The 17186-nt window shown below is 49.8% G+C and overlaps 1 protein-coding gene across 2 annotated transcripts in view; it reads right to left on the bottom strand.

Moving 5' to 3' along the window:
* Window positions 1-2508: 2508 nt before the first annotated feature.
* LOC133357432 (P2Y purinoceptor 1-like) overlaps window positions 2509-17186 on the bottom strand; it is a 40433-nt gene continuing 25755 nt past the window's right edge. For both annotated transcript variants that reach the window (XM_061575382.1, XM_061575379.1), the window contains one exon: window positions 2509-6406. In XM_061575382.1, coding sequence (XP_061431366.1) covers window positions 4208-5353 — 1146 coding nt within the window. In that variant the 5' untranslated portion in view covers window positions 5354-6406 and the 3' untranslated portion in view covers window positions 2509-4207. The remainder of the gene's footprint in view (window positions 6407-17186) is intronic.

The following is a 17186-nucleotide window of genomic DNA, read 5'->3' as shown; positions in this document are numbered from 1 at the left end:
TACTGACTATTGTATGTAGGGTGTGTAGTAGATACTACTGACTATTGTATGTAGGGTGTGTAGTAGATACTACTGACTCTATTGTATGTAGGCTGTGTAGTAGATACTACTAACTCTCTTGTGTGTAGGGTGTGTAGTAGAAACTACTGACTCTATTGTATGTAGGGTGTGTAGTAGATACTACTGACTCTATTGTATGTAGGCTGTGTAGTAGATACTACTGACTATTGTATGTAGGCTGTGTAGTAGATACTACTAACTCTCTTGTGTGTAGGGTGTGTAGTAGAAACTACTGACTCTATTCTATGTAGGGTGTGTAGTAGATACTAATGACTATTGTATGTAGGGTGTGTAGTAGATACTACTGACTATTGTATGTAGGGTGTGTAGTAGATACTACCGACTCTACTGTATGTATGTAGGGTGTGTACTAGATACTACCGACTCTATTGTGTGTAGGGTGTGTAGTAGAAACTACTGACTATTGTATGTAGGGTGTGTAGTATATACTACTGACTCTACTGTATGTATGTAGGGTGTATAGTAGAAACTACTGACTATTGTGTGTAGGGTGTGTAGTCGATACTACTGACTCTATTGTGTGTAGGGTGTGTAGTAGATACTACTGACTATTGTATGTAGGGTGTGTAGTAGATACTACTGACTCTATTGTATGTAGGGTGTGTAGTAGATACTACTGACTATTGTATGTAGGGTGTGTAGTAGATACTACTGACTCTATTGTATGTAGGCTGTGTAGTAGATACTACTAACTCTCTTGTGTGTAGGGTGTGTAGTAGAAACTACTACTATTGTATGTAGGGTGTGTAGTAGATACTACCGACTCTATTGTGTGTAGGGTGTGTAGTAGAAACTACTGACTATTGTATGTAGGGTGTGTAGTATATACTACTGACTCTACTGTATGTATGTAGGGTGTATAGTAGAAACTACTGACTATTGTGTGTAGGGTGTGTAGTAGATACTACTGACTCTATTGTGTGTAGGGTGTGTAGTAGATACTACTGACTATTGTATGTAGGGTGTGTAGTAGATACTACTGACTCTATTGTATGTAGGGTGTGTAGTAGAAACTACTGACTCTACTGTATGTATGTAGGGTGTGTAGTAGAAACTACTGACTATTGTGTGTAGGGTGTGTAGTAGATACTACTGACTCTATTGTGTGTAGGCTGTGTAGTAGATACTACTGACTAGTATATGTAGGGTGTGTAGGCATGTATGCCTAAAAAATACATTTATCTTTTTGAGGGAGGCAGTGGAGGGATAAATTTTTGTTTCCAGGGGGGGTTTGACAATTGTTGTGAAACTGTTGGATCAATTTTTTATACCCCCACATCTGGGGTGGGGGGGGGGGGAGGTCCACTTTCTATAACGTTTTGATTCAGTTGACAGACAAACGGACAAAGGGCCACATGGAACGCCGGGATTTGATAATAGAACACGTTCCTTCGGAGTGGGCTGGTAGGAACTTGGTTGGACAGCGCATTCGTGCACGACAGACAAATATGCACGACAAACAGACAAATAATCCCTGGTGGGCAGTGTGGAACCTGTTGTTCCTACCTGTATAAAAGATAACTTGACTTGAGGTAGCCAGGCAGCCAGGCAGCCAGCCAGGTAGCCAGCCCCCTTCACTATCGCCCTCCCCGCCTTGCTTAGGCCCCTCCCCTTATCCCCCTCCCTCAGGCCCCTCCCCTGACCACCCCCCCATATCCTTAGGCCCCTCCCCTGACCACCCCCCCATATCCTTAGGCCCCTCCCCTGACCCCCCCCCCCCCCATATCCTTAGGCCCCTCCCCTGACCCTCCTTCCTTAGGCACCTCCCCTCTCCGTACCCGGCAGTCGGTCTCCACCAATCAAATAGCTGTTTATATTATATTTATGCACGACAGACAGACAGACAAAAAATCCCTGGTGGGCAGTGTGGAACATATTGTTCCTTACTGTATTACACAGTGTCTAAATGCGACCGAAGTCCGAGATGCCGCACAGGAACGGCGGGCATATTTCCATCTCGTCTCGAGACACCGGGAGGCAGTCGGACAAGAGGGGGAGAAAGGTCTTGGACCTCGACTGGGACAGGGTGCTGTGGGCAAGAATCCGACAGGACGGACGGCTGTGGAATGGATTTCCACTCAACGACGAGATAAAGAGTGAATGAGTGTTGAAGGGATTGGAGTGAGGCGATAGGTAGGAGAGTGTGTGGAGGGGAGTAGAGTGAGATGAGAAGGAAGAGCATGTGGAGGGAATTAGAGAGAGGGAGATAAGGGAGAGGTCAGAGAGTGCGTGGAGGGGAGTAAAGTCAGAGGGGAGAGGTAGGGGAGTGCATGGAAGGGAGGAGAGCGAGATGAGAGAGAGGTAAGGGGTGAGTCTACAAACAACAACATTGCTGTTGTAGATCCTCTATGGTAGCGAATGCTCGTTTAGTTTTCGCGCGAAACGTTGGACATTGGCCGATGCAAATGAGCCACACAAACCACCGAGTCGTGTAAAAATACCTACGACATTTATTTCATTCTCTGGCCGCGGACGTCCAAACCCCTCACAACTCCACTCAAATCTCTGCCAGTTTTTCCATCGGAGCATCCGCACAGTTCAAAACGCCGACACGGTGCCTTTGCTCGGACCCGAGTACAAGTGCTCGCCGTCCCGTTGAGATTTGCCGGACCGTTGGGTTTTAATTTGCAATACCTCGTATTAAATATCAGTCTCGCCGCCACCGCTCACGATTTAGGCGCACACACACATTCTATTCGCTGTTAGGATTTAAAAAAATAAAAATTACCACCACATTGCACACTATGTGCCGCACGCACACACGCGGTCCCACGGTAAAATAAGAAGACCAATAAGTTAATGTCAACAAATGACGATAAGTAAATGCAAGTCTTTAGTTTTGAATGTACATAAAGTGATGGCCCGGGTGGCTACAGTTTAGGCTACATCCAGGTAATAGTCGCGGTTTAACAACGGCTTGAGAACATCGAAGGGGGTGGGGGGAGGATGGTCATTAGGGGGGGGGGGCAGCTTGTTCACATTTCGAATGAATGGTTTTTGTTCGATTTCTAGGCACGTATTTCCTCCCCAGCTTCCATCGCCAAAAGCCGTGCGGATCGACCATTAACCCCCCCCCCCCCCCCCCCCCAGAAGTGCGCATCTCAATGGCGCGGCGTAAAGAACCAGAAGCGTCGTAAAAGAGGGCGCAAGCCCTGCGAGTGCCTCAGTTCCTCGCGCCACTGCTGGCCAGGTAAGGGCCTCCCCCCCCCCACTGCCGCCCCATCTCGAGGAGAGTTCTAGAGAGCCAACCTCTTGACAGACATTCCTGGGCCTCTACCCTTCCACGCCGGCCAGACGCCTTGAAAGAGCTGCTAAGAGCACCCAACGGTTGACCGCACCTGCGGGGGTCACGTACGCGCTACCACTGCTGGGTGGGCAGAGGGGGGCCGCAGGGACATCGGATCGAGCCGGCGGCCTCTGCGTCACAGGCAGGGCCAGGGTACCGATCAGTGGATGCGTTCCGCTTGAGATCACTTACCACAATTGTACAGCCTCCGTAAAACCCCACGTTTTAAAATATTTATACATCTCCGCGTAACTTAAAGGGCGCACGTCTGAGGGTCATGCACATTGTCGTTGTAACCTTTTGACCCCCCCCCCCCCCGCCGCCACTACTGAACATATGTGAAAAATAGCTTTGTAGCTCATCATATTCCTCCAGTATAAATAAACATTCGGATTCTGTCATGTTCCGCTGGTGATGGATACACACGCCATCTGACCCACCTGGGGTGGTACCGGTTAACCTACACGTCAACAGAGCAATTTGTTTATCGACGACAAAGTGCACGGGACTCCAGCAGATGCAGCGACCGCGCTGTGGAGCCGGGGATGGGGGGGGGGGGCATCCACCAGACCATCGCGAGAGTTCAGTTGGCGCGGTCGACTCGACACTCGTGATAACGGGTGCCGGGGTCGCAGAATTGCGACGGCTGCACCAAGGTTCTGCGACGGCCGCAGGGATGGGGAGCGGGAGTGGGTGAGACAGGTGGGGCCAAGGGTTGAAAGTGGTTCATCGAACGACAAGGCACCGGGGTCATTCCACACCTCCTCCTCCACCTCATTGCGTCTGCTCCTCCTCATCGCACCACCTCCTCCCGCTCTTTCTTCTCATCACGTGCCGGCTTCACTGCTCGGCCTTGATGTACAAAACTTTGCTCTTGTCCTCTGCGTGCTCGGTGACGGTGTCGAAGGACCGGGGCACGCTGTCCTCCTCCTCCTGCGCGGCTCGCTCCAGCACAGGCAGCCGCTTGGCCGTGAGCGCGTGGTGCTGCTGCTGCTGCTGCTGCCGCCGCCGCTTGGTGGTGCTGACACGCCGGCGGAAGGTGTCACCCGCGAGGAAGTAGAGCACCGGGTCGATGCAGCTGTTGATGCTGGCGAGCCCACGCGTCACCTGGTAGACGGCATAGATGCGGGCCGACAGCTCGCACTCGCTGGGCCCCAGGTAGAGGCGGGCCAGGATGTTGACGTTGCGCATCACGTGGTATGGCAGGAAGCATACAGAGAAGGAGATCATGACGATGACGACGAGGCGCAGCGAGCGCTGCCGCAGCGTGGCATTGGACAGCTGGTGCTGCACGAGCTTGCACGCGATGAAGCCGTAGCACACGAGGATGACGACGAAGGGCACCAGGAAGCCGAGCACCGTCACGGCCAGGTTGTAGGTCAGGTAGCGCTCCAGCTCGTCGTCCGGCGCCGTGTCGTAGCAGGTCTTGCCACCAGAGTGGTTCTTACCAGTCTTGGCGAAGATGAGGCTGGGGAAGACCTCAGCGACCACCACGGCCCACACGACGGCACTCATGAGGCGTGCGTGCCGGCGCTTGAGGCGCCCAAGCGAGCGCATGGTGTGTACCACGCCGGCGTAGCGGTGTGCCGAAATGCAAGTGAGGAAGAGGATGCTCCCATAGAGGTTCACGTGGAAGATGAAGCGCTCCGCCTTGCACCACGCCTCGCCGAAGATCCAGTCGGTGCGGTTGAGGTAGTAGAAGATGAGGAAGGGCAGCGTGAAGATGTAGAGGAGGTCGGCGAGCGCCAGGTTGAACATGTAGACCGTGATGCTCGTCCATGGGCGCATGCGCGCCGAGCTGAACATCCAGAGGGCGAGGCCGTTACCGATGAGACCGAGCACGAAGGCGATGCTGTAGAAGGTGGGCAGCAGTATGTGCTGGAAGGCCTTGTTCAGCTGGCAGCGATGCTCCTCGCTCCCGTTGGCGCTCACCGTAGGGCCCGCGGTCGAGTTGAAATTGTCGGCCATTGCCGCCGTCACGTTCATGGCGGAAGGATTTGCGGGTCGCGGGCACTACGTACCGCTGGGGAGTCCCCCCCACCCACCCTGTGCACCCTGGAGGTGGCTAATTAGGCAGGTTTCGAATTGATTTAAAAGCGGTTTTCACGCGAGCAGATGTTAATCATAAAACGCTTGACGGCTGCGTGGCTAAAATTCCAATATATATTTAAAAATTCATATCTCTGTCTCTGAAGAGGAGATAACTTCTTAGCCGAAATGCAAAGATAAAAGTGAATTGAATGGGGCTTGTGTCTTGGGAGTATTAATATCCCCTCCACCGATGGCCCGCCGCCACTTCTCCGTCTATAAATATCTGACGGGGCCCAATTTTATCTGTGGCTATCTTGTATCAATCAAGCCCTGCCCAGCAACATCGAGTGCCGTGTTAGCCGATCCTCAAACGACCATCCTCAGTTCTGTGTGGTACTACTGACGATAGTCATCGACAAAGTTGAAAACTATTCGAAGGTGGTGGGGGGTAGAGGTGCAGCCCTGCAACTGCTTGTGCCCACCACACTCTGATGGAGGACTGAGCCTCCACGGGAGGAGCTCTAAAGGGGTAAAGAAGTCAAGTGATTTATTTGATAAAATCTCACACGAGGAGATTTCGGTTCACTTCAATGCGAGATAAACCCCCGCAAGGCGAAACGTGCGGGGCATAATTCGCGCTCAGCAATTTCCACTTGCGAGGAAAATCCTGCGGCCTTTTTCTTCTTTTGGACGGTGGCGAATTGATCAGCAACGGTGTAAATGTTCACTCCGGGGTTGGTGACCAAGTCAAGTGGACGGCTTCGGGAGTAGCCCCCCCCCCCCTCCCCGGGTGAATGATATTTTTTTTCACTCTTCTGGCAAACGATCGAAGAGGGCGATCGATGTCGTCGAACGTGAACTTGTCAGGTTATTTGAGGTCCCCCCCCCCCCCCACGCCGCGCCACCACCCCCGGGCCTTTAGCTGCAAGCGATTTTCCCACCAGAGAGGTGACCTCCACGGTGAGACGGCGTCGGATCCACTCACGGGCGTTGCAGCTGAAGGCAGGCCTACAGGGAGAAACAGAAGCACGCGCGTTGAAATCACCATCGCTGGTAGATACGGACGCGATATCATGTGTCGGGGCAGCGCTCTCACGGACGACCTTTTGGCAATTTTCCGGGAATTATATTTAAACTTTTCCATTTCATTGAGGTGGGGAAATGTAACACAACCACAAAGATCGACCTGATTTCATCACATGCTGGGACACAAAAGACAAAGATCCCCCATATAGCCTGAACAGACTGTAGGAGCAAGTGCTGTTAGCGAGCACCTATGAAGGCCAGCATGGCACACGAGGTGGGTGGCCAGCACCACACCCAGCCACCTTTATCTCCCTCATGGCAATGTTTCCACACCGTACCAGCAACTACATTTTAGGCTGAGTCGACTGAGGAGAGGCCCCGGACTGGTTACAGATAATCATCACTCGTGTTGGCCGTGAGCGGGAATTGGACCCGGGTCGCCAGGTTTGTAGCGCAGCACGCTAAATGCTACACTACCGCTCCCCACACACAACCTCTCCATCATCACCAAGCCTCACTAGGCCTAAAAAAGCCTGAAGTTTATCCGGCAAATCTAGTGCCAAATATAGCTTCATGAACCAGACTGCTGTTGCTGTTGTACGGTCTACTGCCGCTGCTATGCATTCTGCTGCTGGTGTTGTCATGCCTGCCTGCCTGCCTGCCTTCCTGCCTGACTGCCAAAGTTGCCTGGTCTACAGCAAGTGGTTGGTAGGTTCGAAGTCGCAATCAGTGAGCATCATGGCTGCACTCACCGGTATGCATGTGTATGTTGCACTTCCTTCCTACCATAGGTCGCCAATCGTGCTAAATCGGACGCGAGGACGACTTGAGCAACAATTGGCAATTAAGTTTCACACACACGCAGGTCACGAGAGGTCGTGGGGTTTTAGGGAAAACCGCAAAAAAATGTTCAGGAAATTGGAATCACGTTGACAAACATTGCACGCCAGACGGCCGTAAACTTGAAGAGCGTGACAAAGTAGCACCGAGTTGTAAAATCATCTGGTGATGCTGCTGCTCCGTTGGCAGTGATGCACAAGTGCAATTAACAATTAAGCTCAGCGCGTTCCCCGTCGAGAGCACCATGAGGCTTTAAAAGGAAAACATGACATGCAACGTCTCGGGAAATGGCTCTTATTCTTCACGCCACGTGGTGTTAGCTGCACAGAAACGTCACACGCCATTTACAGCAACTGCTGTAAATGGACTCCTCTACATACGAACATTCGACTTACAAACTTTAAAAGATACGAACAAACCCGGTACGTATGTCCAGTTGCCTGTTCGGACCGAGATTCGTAAGTTCAACCACCGCACAATGGACGGCGGCAGTGGCATTTACATCTGCAGAACGTGAAGAACCAGTGGCATCTACATCTACAGGAGATTATACGACTTTTCAAGCCATTCCCCGTGTTTAGTCTACATGCCGTATAAACATGTTTGGAATCGACAGGAGTTCAGTTGCGAACAAATAGACTTACGAACAGACCTCAGGAACCTAACTCGTTCGTAAGTAGAGGAGGCCCTGTATAGTTGGATTACAAGTTCCAGAATTGATGTGAGAGTTTCTTTGATTTGAGCGATTTTTTTTCTGTACAGCAACTGCTGTAAAGTTGGATTGCAAGTTCCAAAATTGATTTGTGAGTTTCTTTGACTTGTGTGGGTTTTTTTTTGATTTCTTTTCTATTGATTTTTTGTTATATTTTTGGAATGTAAAAATAAATGTGATAGCATTGTAAGCCGCAAACGGATACGCGGGTGAATAAAGAATATAAATACACTGCACCGGGAAACATAAAAAAAACCCACCAGGTTCCAGCGTGCAAAAACGAAATTGGCTAGCGAAGAGCTTAAACGTCGTAAAGGGGCCAGCGGTCCCAAAAGAGCAGCAGCTTCTGGAGTACAGCAAATTGAAATGCGGAGTTCAACATTTGGAAACGGGATGCATAAAATATATGACATCGCGTAAATGCTCATCCGGGGCCAGATGAGGGCCTCCCCACGCTGCGTAGGTCATCGGGGTTATTGGACCATAGCACAGGTCTGGCTTGGTGAAGGCAGGGAGCATAGATATACAGCACAACAGGAGATATTTTTCACACTGCCCTCTGCTGACGATGTAGTCCCGAAGTCTGTGTACAATGACTGCATTTTAAACGGTGGTTTGCTATCCAGGCTCAGGCCTGCTCAGCTTGCGCGATCGGATGACATCAAGCGCAATTGCAGGTGACTTGGTCCATTTGCTGTCAAAGCAAAACAACCTAAGTGTAAGCAGCAGCAACAACTACGTAACATTAGGATTAAAATGACATAATAAATTGGATTTAAACACATGTTCTAGTTTAACACCTAGGCTTTCGCGACCAATATCATCCATAATACAGGTTTTTTTGGGGTTAGATCACGTAAATATATTAATGTGTCTTTAAACCTGCCACCACCCGACACAGCCAATTAGTAATGTTTGCTACGTAAACAGAACATGCCAATGTGTTACGAGTACAGCACACCGGTGTGTTGGAGAGCAAAGCCACAAAATTTACTGGCAAACCGTCATACTCAGATTGTAAATGTTTCAGTGCGTACACGTAACACAGAGACAACGCTTCAAATACAAACGTGTATGGTTTTTATGCAAAGTAGAAATGATTGTTTAAGTTTCATATTAAAAGAGGTTTTGCTTTAAAGGTTATCCAACCAGCATCGGCCATCCCAAATAGTGACGGGTTCTGCCCAAGTCACATGATGGTTAACATCTCGCTGCAGTGGCGAGATGTTAACTACCTCGCCTGTTATACAGGAGGTCATGGGTTCAGTCCCGACCCGAACGCCTGTTGTATATTTGGAGTTTGCAGGTCTCTCTCTTCCAGTGATCACGTGGATTTTTCTCCGGTTCCTCCGGTTTTCCCCTCCCTATGTAGAATCAACATGCGCTTAGAGTATTTGGCTGCGAAAAACTTCCATATGATGATAATCCACTTTTTTGAGCGATCATTTGTGATGGCCAGGTCGCTTCTGAAAAAGAACTACATCGCTCAGTGGGCCTTACCTAGTAAAACAAAAAAATAGTGAAACAAATATTCTCATTCTGATCAAATGGAATGCGACGTCACATGGGGCATGCAATATTTCGATATTCCGCGTCGGCTGCTTTTACTCCACATGGCCAGACCAGAGAGAGCAGGAAGGCTGTTGCCACAGTCGGAACTAAAAAAAAAACGCAGGGGAAGAGAGAAAGAAAAAAAACTCCCAAAAAAGCAAATAACGCCCATTCTTGTCCCAAGTGGAAACTCATGCAAGTCGTGCGTCCGCACCCAGAAAAAAACTGCACCTAACTTTTGTAACTGTTTGTTTTACAATGCAATTACGGCTGCACCTTGCAACCCCACACCCCCCCGTGCACACCAACATACAACGCACTGTGCCGTACGCAAATTTTTTTTCTTGAAGCGCAAATCGTTGGGCCCACTTGGTTGCACGGAATACTTTTTTTAGTCTTTTACTTGTGTTTTTTTTCCCTTCCCTAATTTCATTCCGATTGCGCTATCGGCGCCCCCGTGCCATGAGATTAAATCGACCGTTCGGATCTCTCGCAGGGCAGAGGAAAAAGCCTTCGTGCTGGTGGAAGGCCCGCTGAAGTGGATGTGACAGAACTACATCAGAGATCCCTCCATGTGAGCTCTGGTCAACGACGCACTCTGTCACTGAGAGTAATGTACATAATAGTCATTGCATCGCAGTCCAACTGACTTCCCAGAGCGTGTTATTTAGCTAAAAAGTGATTGTGCAATATCATTGGTGACCGGGCTGAGACCACCATCACCTCGCTACACTTGGGATCCAGGTTTAATCATGGTCAGCTGCCTGGATTCGAACCCAGGACCTCAGTGGTGCCAACCCAGACCTCTGATCTCCAAAGCCAATTGGCAGACCTCAATTAAATCACTAAACAATACGTATCCCATATTCCGGTGCTTTGAAGCAAACAGTTTTGGTAGATTTGTGAACTTCAAAAATGTGCCGGGCTGCAAGGTGGCCTCGAAGTAGCAGTACAGCAAGTGGGTTCCTGCCCTGTCTGCCCCGACCTTTGAGTGTTATCCCCTCGTATGCCTCGTGCAGTGTTCTCTGTCTAATCAGTTTCCTTCCACGGGAAGCCAAACACTGAGGACAACAGAACGAGTCAAACGTCCCATGCAGTGTGCAAGCCCTCCTGAAAAGGAGTTACTGGACCAGGAAACAACAACCATAATAAAAACAAAGCACAGTTAAAACCGCATGCCTGCAAAAAGCTTATCACTGCAATCTTACGTTCACAGTGGTTCACTCTCCATCCACTGCTACATGATTATTCCTGTAACTACATAACACTGCTGTGGTAGCCACACCGTGCGGAGCACAGATGGCTATGTACGGTGCGAAAGAAGTTCAACGCGCACACATGCATGCAATGAGTTTCGTTCCCAAAAATTCCCGAGGGAATCTCCCCTATCTGCCCTTTCGGTCACTCACACGAGGGCTCCTTCCTCTGTTGGTCATTCAACTCGACGCACGCTGTAGATGCTTTATAACCAAGGTTACAATCATTACTCAAACCCCCACCCTAACCACCCCGTAGGTAACTGGGGGGGGGGGGGGTGGGGGAAGAGTATTAACTCGTAAAGATACGTGATCCAATATGAACCAAACTATTATTTGCAAGATTGTGCTGCGATCAGGGACTAAGCCTATCGAAGACCGGTCAGACGATTCAAAGGGTTACTGGCCAAAACTTGGTGTAACGTGCATGACGCGTTTTGCCGTGGCAGCCGCCCCGTCGTCTCAAGCTTCCGAGCTGCTAATTCTACATTTCCCAAGAACAAACGCGTGTTGTAAAGGGGTTTAAGCAAACTGAGCCTACTTTTTTTGTTATTTGACCAGGTAAGGCCCACCTGGCCACAAACGGTAGCTCAAGGAAGTGGCTGATCCTGTGGAAAATGTATGGCAACGGCCAAATACTCTGAACGCGTGATATTGATTCTAAATGTGGAGGGGAAAACCGGAGGACCCGGGAGAAAAATCCACGCGACCACGGGGAGAGAGAGAGACACACCGCAAACTCCAAATATACAGCAGGTGTAAGAGGTCGGGTGGTGGGCAGTTAACGCGATCCAACACAAAAACCATTATGATGAAAATACAATTCTCTGACCAAATTATTTGTTAACACTGCTTTACAATCAGGCACAGCACCACCCGGAACACGCATCCCAGTTTCACCGCACCTCACAAGCTAAGCGGCGCCGAGCTTGGATCGTGCCTACATGAGTGACCACCATGCATACCAGGTTGTTATAGGTTGCTGCTGCCGCGTGGCGGTCAGCTCAGCGGAATAAAACATTTGTACTGCACTTCTACGCTCCCCCGCCGATGCTCGCCGCGTTCACCGACAGACACCGACCAGCGCGGTGAAGTATGGCTGTGTAACCCCACGCCCCAGCACGGCTCGCACGGCGTGGGGAGGCCCTCATCCAGCAGTGGATTGACATAGCGCGGCTAATCGCGTCCACCCACACAGCAGTCTGATGTTTCTAAGCAGTGGCCCTTTATCAAAACCAGTAACATTTATTTATTTATTACATTCATTATAGGAGTCCACCGAGGGAGCGTTTGATCATTAACATCTGCAAGTGTAGAAGACTGCCCAGAATTCAATTGAAACACGTGCTATGCAGCGAGCTCTAAGTTTACAGGGCCCCCCGAAGGAGCAACCGTGTGATGTCGCACTGCTTTGTGGTCAAGCGCTCGCTCTCTCCGTGCAATGTCAGCCCACTCGATGATAAACCTCTCCAACGTTGCACGCGGCGACGATTCACGTGGCCTGTTCTACGGTAAAGGCGCAGCCCTGCGATCACTCACCCGCGCCACCGCGGGCAGAAGGGTCTCCGCTAGAGAGAACCCTTCTGTGGAGGGCAATTTGGCCGACTCATCCACGCTGGGCGAACATCTTTGAATCGGTGGGTGCACCCACACTTTACCCCACCACACGCGGCCTGCCGATGGACTAATTGTGATTACTGTGTATTGTGTCCGTCAAGGAGCATAAACCACCATCACGTGAACTCCAGTCATGGTCGTAACAGCGGCTTCTGGCTAACCGTCGAACAAAAACGGTCACTGCATCGCGCACTTTCAGATGCGCTTCTGCGACCGTATGTTTAGTTTATTGCCTTTCGCCTGCACGTCCGATTAGGACGGTTGGTCAAGTATGGTGCGAAATAAGTTCAAGTTCAACATTCATGTTCAAAGCTTTATCCAGGCAAAACACTCAATGAGTGTTCAAGATTTTACAAGATTGGTGATGCTGGCTGGAATTTGGCATACTCCTCCACAGTTGTTCAGGCGTCTTGGAAGACGTGGGTGCACGAGCATCTTTACCCCACCACCACCACTCGATCATCGACTCGCTCTGCCACACACATTGAGAATCAAAGTGCGTTCAGAGTATTTTCCTGCTGCCATAAATTCCCACGTGATAAGCCACTTCGTTGAGCTATCATTCGTGGCCAGATCGCTTCTGAAAAAGGAGCTAACAGATCATTGGACTTCACCTGTAAAATAAAAGAGTTTAGTTTAATATTTATATATCATTTTCGTGATTTCCTTACCTTTCTACACTTTGCACTCCTGTCGTGTTTTTGTTGTAACGCTCTGACCCGTGCCCCTACTGGACATCTGTGAACGAGAGCTCAATAGCCTAATCGCATCCCTCCAGTAATAAATAAAAGATCCCCATTCTGATTCTCCTGCTGGGTGGGACCCGAGGCGGCGAGTGGAGGGGGGGGGGGTTTGAGAACATTGCACGGTTATTGTTTAAACTGCCACGCAGGGGAGATCAAAGGGGTGACCTCTGGATTGCCAGTCCAGCGTGCTAATCGTTACACGGAGGCGGCATGGACATGTGGCTGGTTTGTTGAGAGAGAGAGACAGAGAAAATTCGATACTTCCTCTCCTAGTTTGTAGATATGAGTATCGGCTTACGATGAAGAGCACCAACGGGCCGCATAACGCATTACCCAAAGCGCACTCGCGCACCCCTCGCACTTGTCGTAAACATTTTCCAAAAAGCTCTTTCCAGAAATCCCCGGGACCATTGAAAGCCCGCACTCGTGTATGCACCCGAGCAGGGGCAGAGCACGACCGATAACGCGTTCCGGAAAAAGAAAACCGGTACACATGGGCACGCAAAGGTCGTGGTTTTCGCCAATCTGTCACCGTTTAACATATCGCGTTTAATTGATCTCCCCGCGATAGGTGCTGCCGCGGCGTTGGCACGTGTGCGAAAATAGGGCGCGCGCATGACGCACGGGTATCGCGTGGCCTCTAAACGCCGCTACCGGGCCAGGCACACGACATAGGATATAGGCTGGACTCTACCCCACGACCACTGCCCTATTAGTATCTGGAGCCTCATCAGTTTCCCCAGGACGGCTGCCACTAACAACCCTTCGATACGATCCCGATCGCTGTGTGATTATACGAGCGGTTTGTTGGAGACCGATACCAGTCGGTTGCCCTATGCCCTTTCGTTGCCTTTGCACCGCACATGCCTCCTCCTCCTCTGTGTGTTCCTCCCCCTCCTCCGATTGCACAACGCGGCACTATTTGATTCTATTCCTGCGCATGGCAGCGATAAGCCCAGGAGCTAAATGCCAGTTGTCGAGATTTTTTGCCAGGCCGATGCCCCGACAAGCCCCGATTACCCGCCGCGGCAGACCTCGGGTAATTAACCAGGGGCGAGAACGCGCGGATACCTCACGTAGACGTGCTTTGTCCGTCCAGTTTGTAGCGAGGGCGCTTTATACAATATCTGTACATGCCCAGGACAGATCCCATCGCTACAGAAGGACATTGGTGCAGGCTGCCCGGACAACAAAAAAACACCCACGAGATTCGAACAACAACAAACAAAAACAGCAGCAACAACAACAGGGAAACACGTGGAGGGAAAAGCACTCGGACTTGGTTTCATTTGGGCAAATGAAACGAGCATCGGCGTGGGACCATAGAGGTTCAGCAGCACAACGATGGATTTTGGCTTCAATCCATCTTCTGTTGTCCACAACGTAGCCCAGTGGGCAGCAGCAGCAGCCTATAGCACCTGATTTTTTTCATGCGTGGTGGTCACCCATCCAAGCACTATCCAGCACGTAGTCATTTATAGCCATCGGACAAAGGTGGTCACCGCATCGCGTGCTTTCAGAGGAGCTCCATGCGGCCGTCTGGAACGCTCTTCCTTCCGAATATTAGGAAGCGACTGGGAGCTGTGCACTTTAAATAATCAAGATTGTAAACGTATTTCTTTAGAACTGCTTGTTGCTCTCTTTAGTTTGTTGTCCTTCCACCGCACCTCCGAATAGCACGATTGGCTACGTACGGCGCCAAATAAGTTAAACATACCTACATACAATCACTTGCACGCGAGTCTTTTATATATACACGTAACAACAATAATATCCACAGCTCCAGGCTTAAGCCAGTCTTCGGGCTGCTCTACAACTTTCCTTGTCCTTTGCTCCCCTCTTCATGTGCTGATCAACTCTTCCTCAAACTCCATCCACGATGAGCTTCATCTCCCTGCCTCCTCCCTTCCTCCCATCGCCTCTCCTCTCGCTCTCTCGCGGCAACAGCGCAGGGGGCAGTGGGCAGGGGGCTGTGCCAGCGGGCAGGGGGCAGTGCCAGCGGGCAGGGCCAACGGGCAAAGTCACCCGACCGGGATTACGCACAGCAGCAACATCAGCAGGGGGGGCACCCTCGTGCGACGATAGTCATGAGAGTCGCACAGCGAAGGGTGCTTTCCTGGGTACGGCGGAGCGCGATGCGGGTAACAGAGCGACCATTCACCGGGGTCTGTAGAGCACTTTCGAATAAAAATACCGTTTGGCGCGGAGCAAAGACACATCGACACGGATCCTCTCTGACCATCTTCTCTTTACCACAAGCTCTGAACCAGCTTGCCCACGTTCACCAAACGTGTTAACTCTTGTCATCTATTACTAAGAGATAAACTAAACTATTTTTAATGTGACCAGGTAAGGTCCACTGAGATACATCGCTCTTGTTTTAAGAAGCGACCTGGCCACAAACGATAGCTCAACGAAGTTGCTTATCACGTGGGCATTTATAGCTTCAAATCAAGATTCAGACACATATTCTTGATGCATGTAAAGTGTGGACTCTCCATCTTCGCTGGTGGACTCTCTAAACAGGTTTCTAAGTGTGCAGGGAAAATCCGGAGGACTTCAGAGAAAGACGCACGCGACCACGGGGAGAGAGACGCCGCAAACTCTAAATCTACAGCATGCGTCAGGGTCGGGATCGAACCCACGAGTCTTAACTCGTTTTATCGGTTACAATTCTGACAGTGCTTTTTGTTGCTGGCCGGCTTGATGTTTGATGCCTTTGGGCCTACCGTAATCAGCAATTATGTTTAAAATAAAAATTACTTCCGTCACTGTTTGTTGTCGTAACGTTCTTACCCGCCCCTAACTGGACATCCGTGAAAAAAAAGCTTTACAGCTCATCAGATTCCTCCAGCATAAATAAATATTCTTGTAAGTGACAAAGTGGTCGAGCGCTCCCACGTTCAGGAGCGCGTCGTTGGCGGGTCAACGACAATTCCACTCGGCCACTCATCGATGCTTGGCAGTGCCCCGGGTAAATATCGTCCGGTGGCCGCGTGGTCCCCCCCAACGAGGTGAAATAAGTTCGGGTCCTGCCCGCGTGGCCGTGGTGGGTGGGGGGTACCCTTCGCGTGCGTTAAAGAATTTACAATCCAAAAGCTAACCCGACGGAGTCTAACTGTCTCTGATAATTATTCTAGAGAGGCCACATAATCATGTTTGAGATTTTTGTTTGTTTGTTACACACATAAAGGAGGGTGCATCGTTCGTAGATACCCCACTGAAAAAAAATATTTTAAAAAGATACTCGGAAAAGAAACTAAGTTTAAATTTAAAGTCTGTACACGTTCTCTCACCAATCTCGATAAACTTTCACACACACACACTCATTACATCTGTTTACCACTCTCTTGACACACTGTTGCCCAACATAATATTGCCCCGCCTGCATCGCTTGCAACTTCCAAAGATCAGAATCATAATAGTTATTTATGCTGGAGGAATCCGATGAGTTACATATCTCTTTCGATTTAAAGCTTTCGTGACTGCAGGGATTCATCTTCTTGGTTCTTTCGGTAAAGTCACGTAGAAGGGAAGTAATAAAATAATAAAAATAAAACATAATAAAATAATTCTCACGACGTTTCGGCCACAACGCAAGCAGCCGTCCTCAGGTGAAAACCAGGTCCGTCGAGGCGACAGAGTCTGAATGAAACAGCACACGAGCTTGGAGCATATATATAAGCTGGGCGCATTGACAAATGAATTTGCATATCAAAAGGAATTTAGCATATTTATGGGAAATGCAGGAATGTGATTAGTACTGCATATGCATGTGCATTATGCAGGATTAACAGCATCAAAGGGAGCTGCAGTTACTGCTGCTGCAGCAGTTGCTGCTGCTGCTGCAGTTTCTGCTGCTTCTGCAGTTGCTGCTGCTGCTGCAGTTTCTGCTGCTGCTGCAGTTTCTGCTGCTGCACTTGCTGCTGCTGCACTTGCTGCCTTATCCATTTTAATATAACACTATGTATTATCCTACCCACCCTAATGTGTATCATACTGCTATATGTTTACTGTACAATTACGACACCATACATTAC

The sequence above is a fragment of the Lethenteron reissneri genome, chromosome 58 (genome assembly GCF_015708825.2).
Source record: "Lethenteron reissneri isolate LAM-NWPU_2019-01 chromosome 58, ASM1570882v1, whole genome shotgun sequence".
Classification (NCBI taxonomy): Eukaryota; Metazoa; Chordata; class Hyperoartia; order Petromyzontiformes; family Petromyzontidae; genus Lethenteron; species Lethenteron reissneri.
This window is presented reverse-complemented; position numbering and strand designations above follow the sequence as displayed.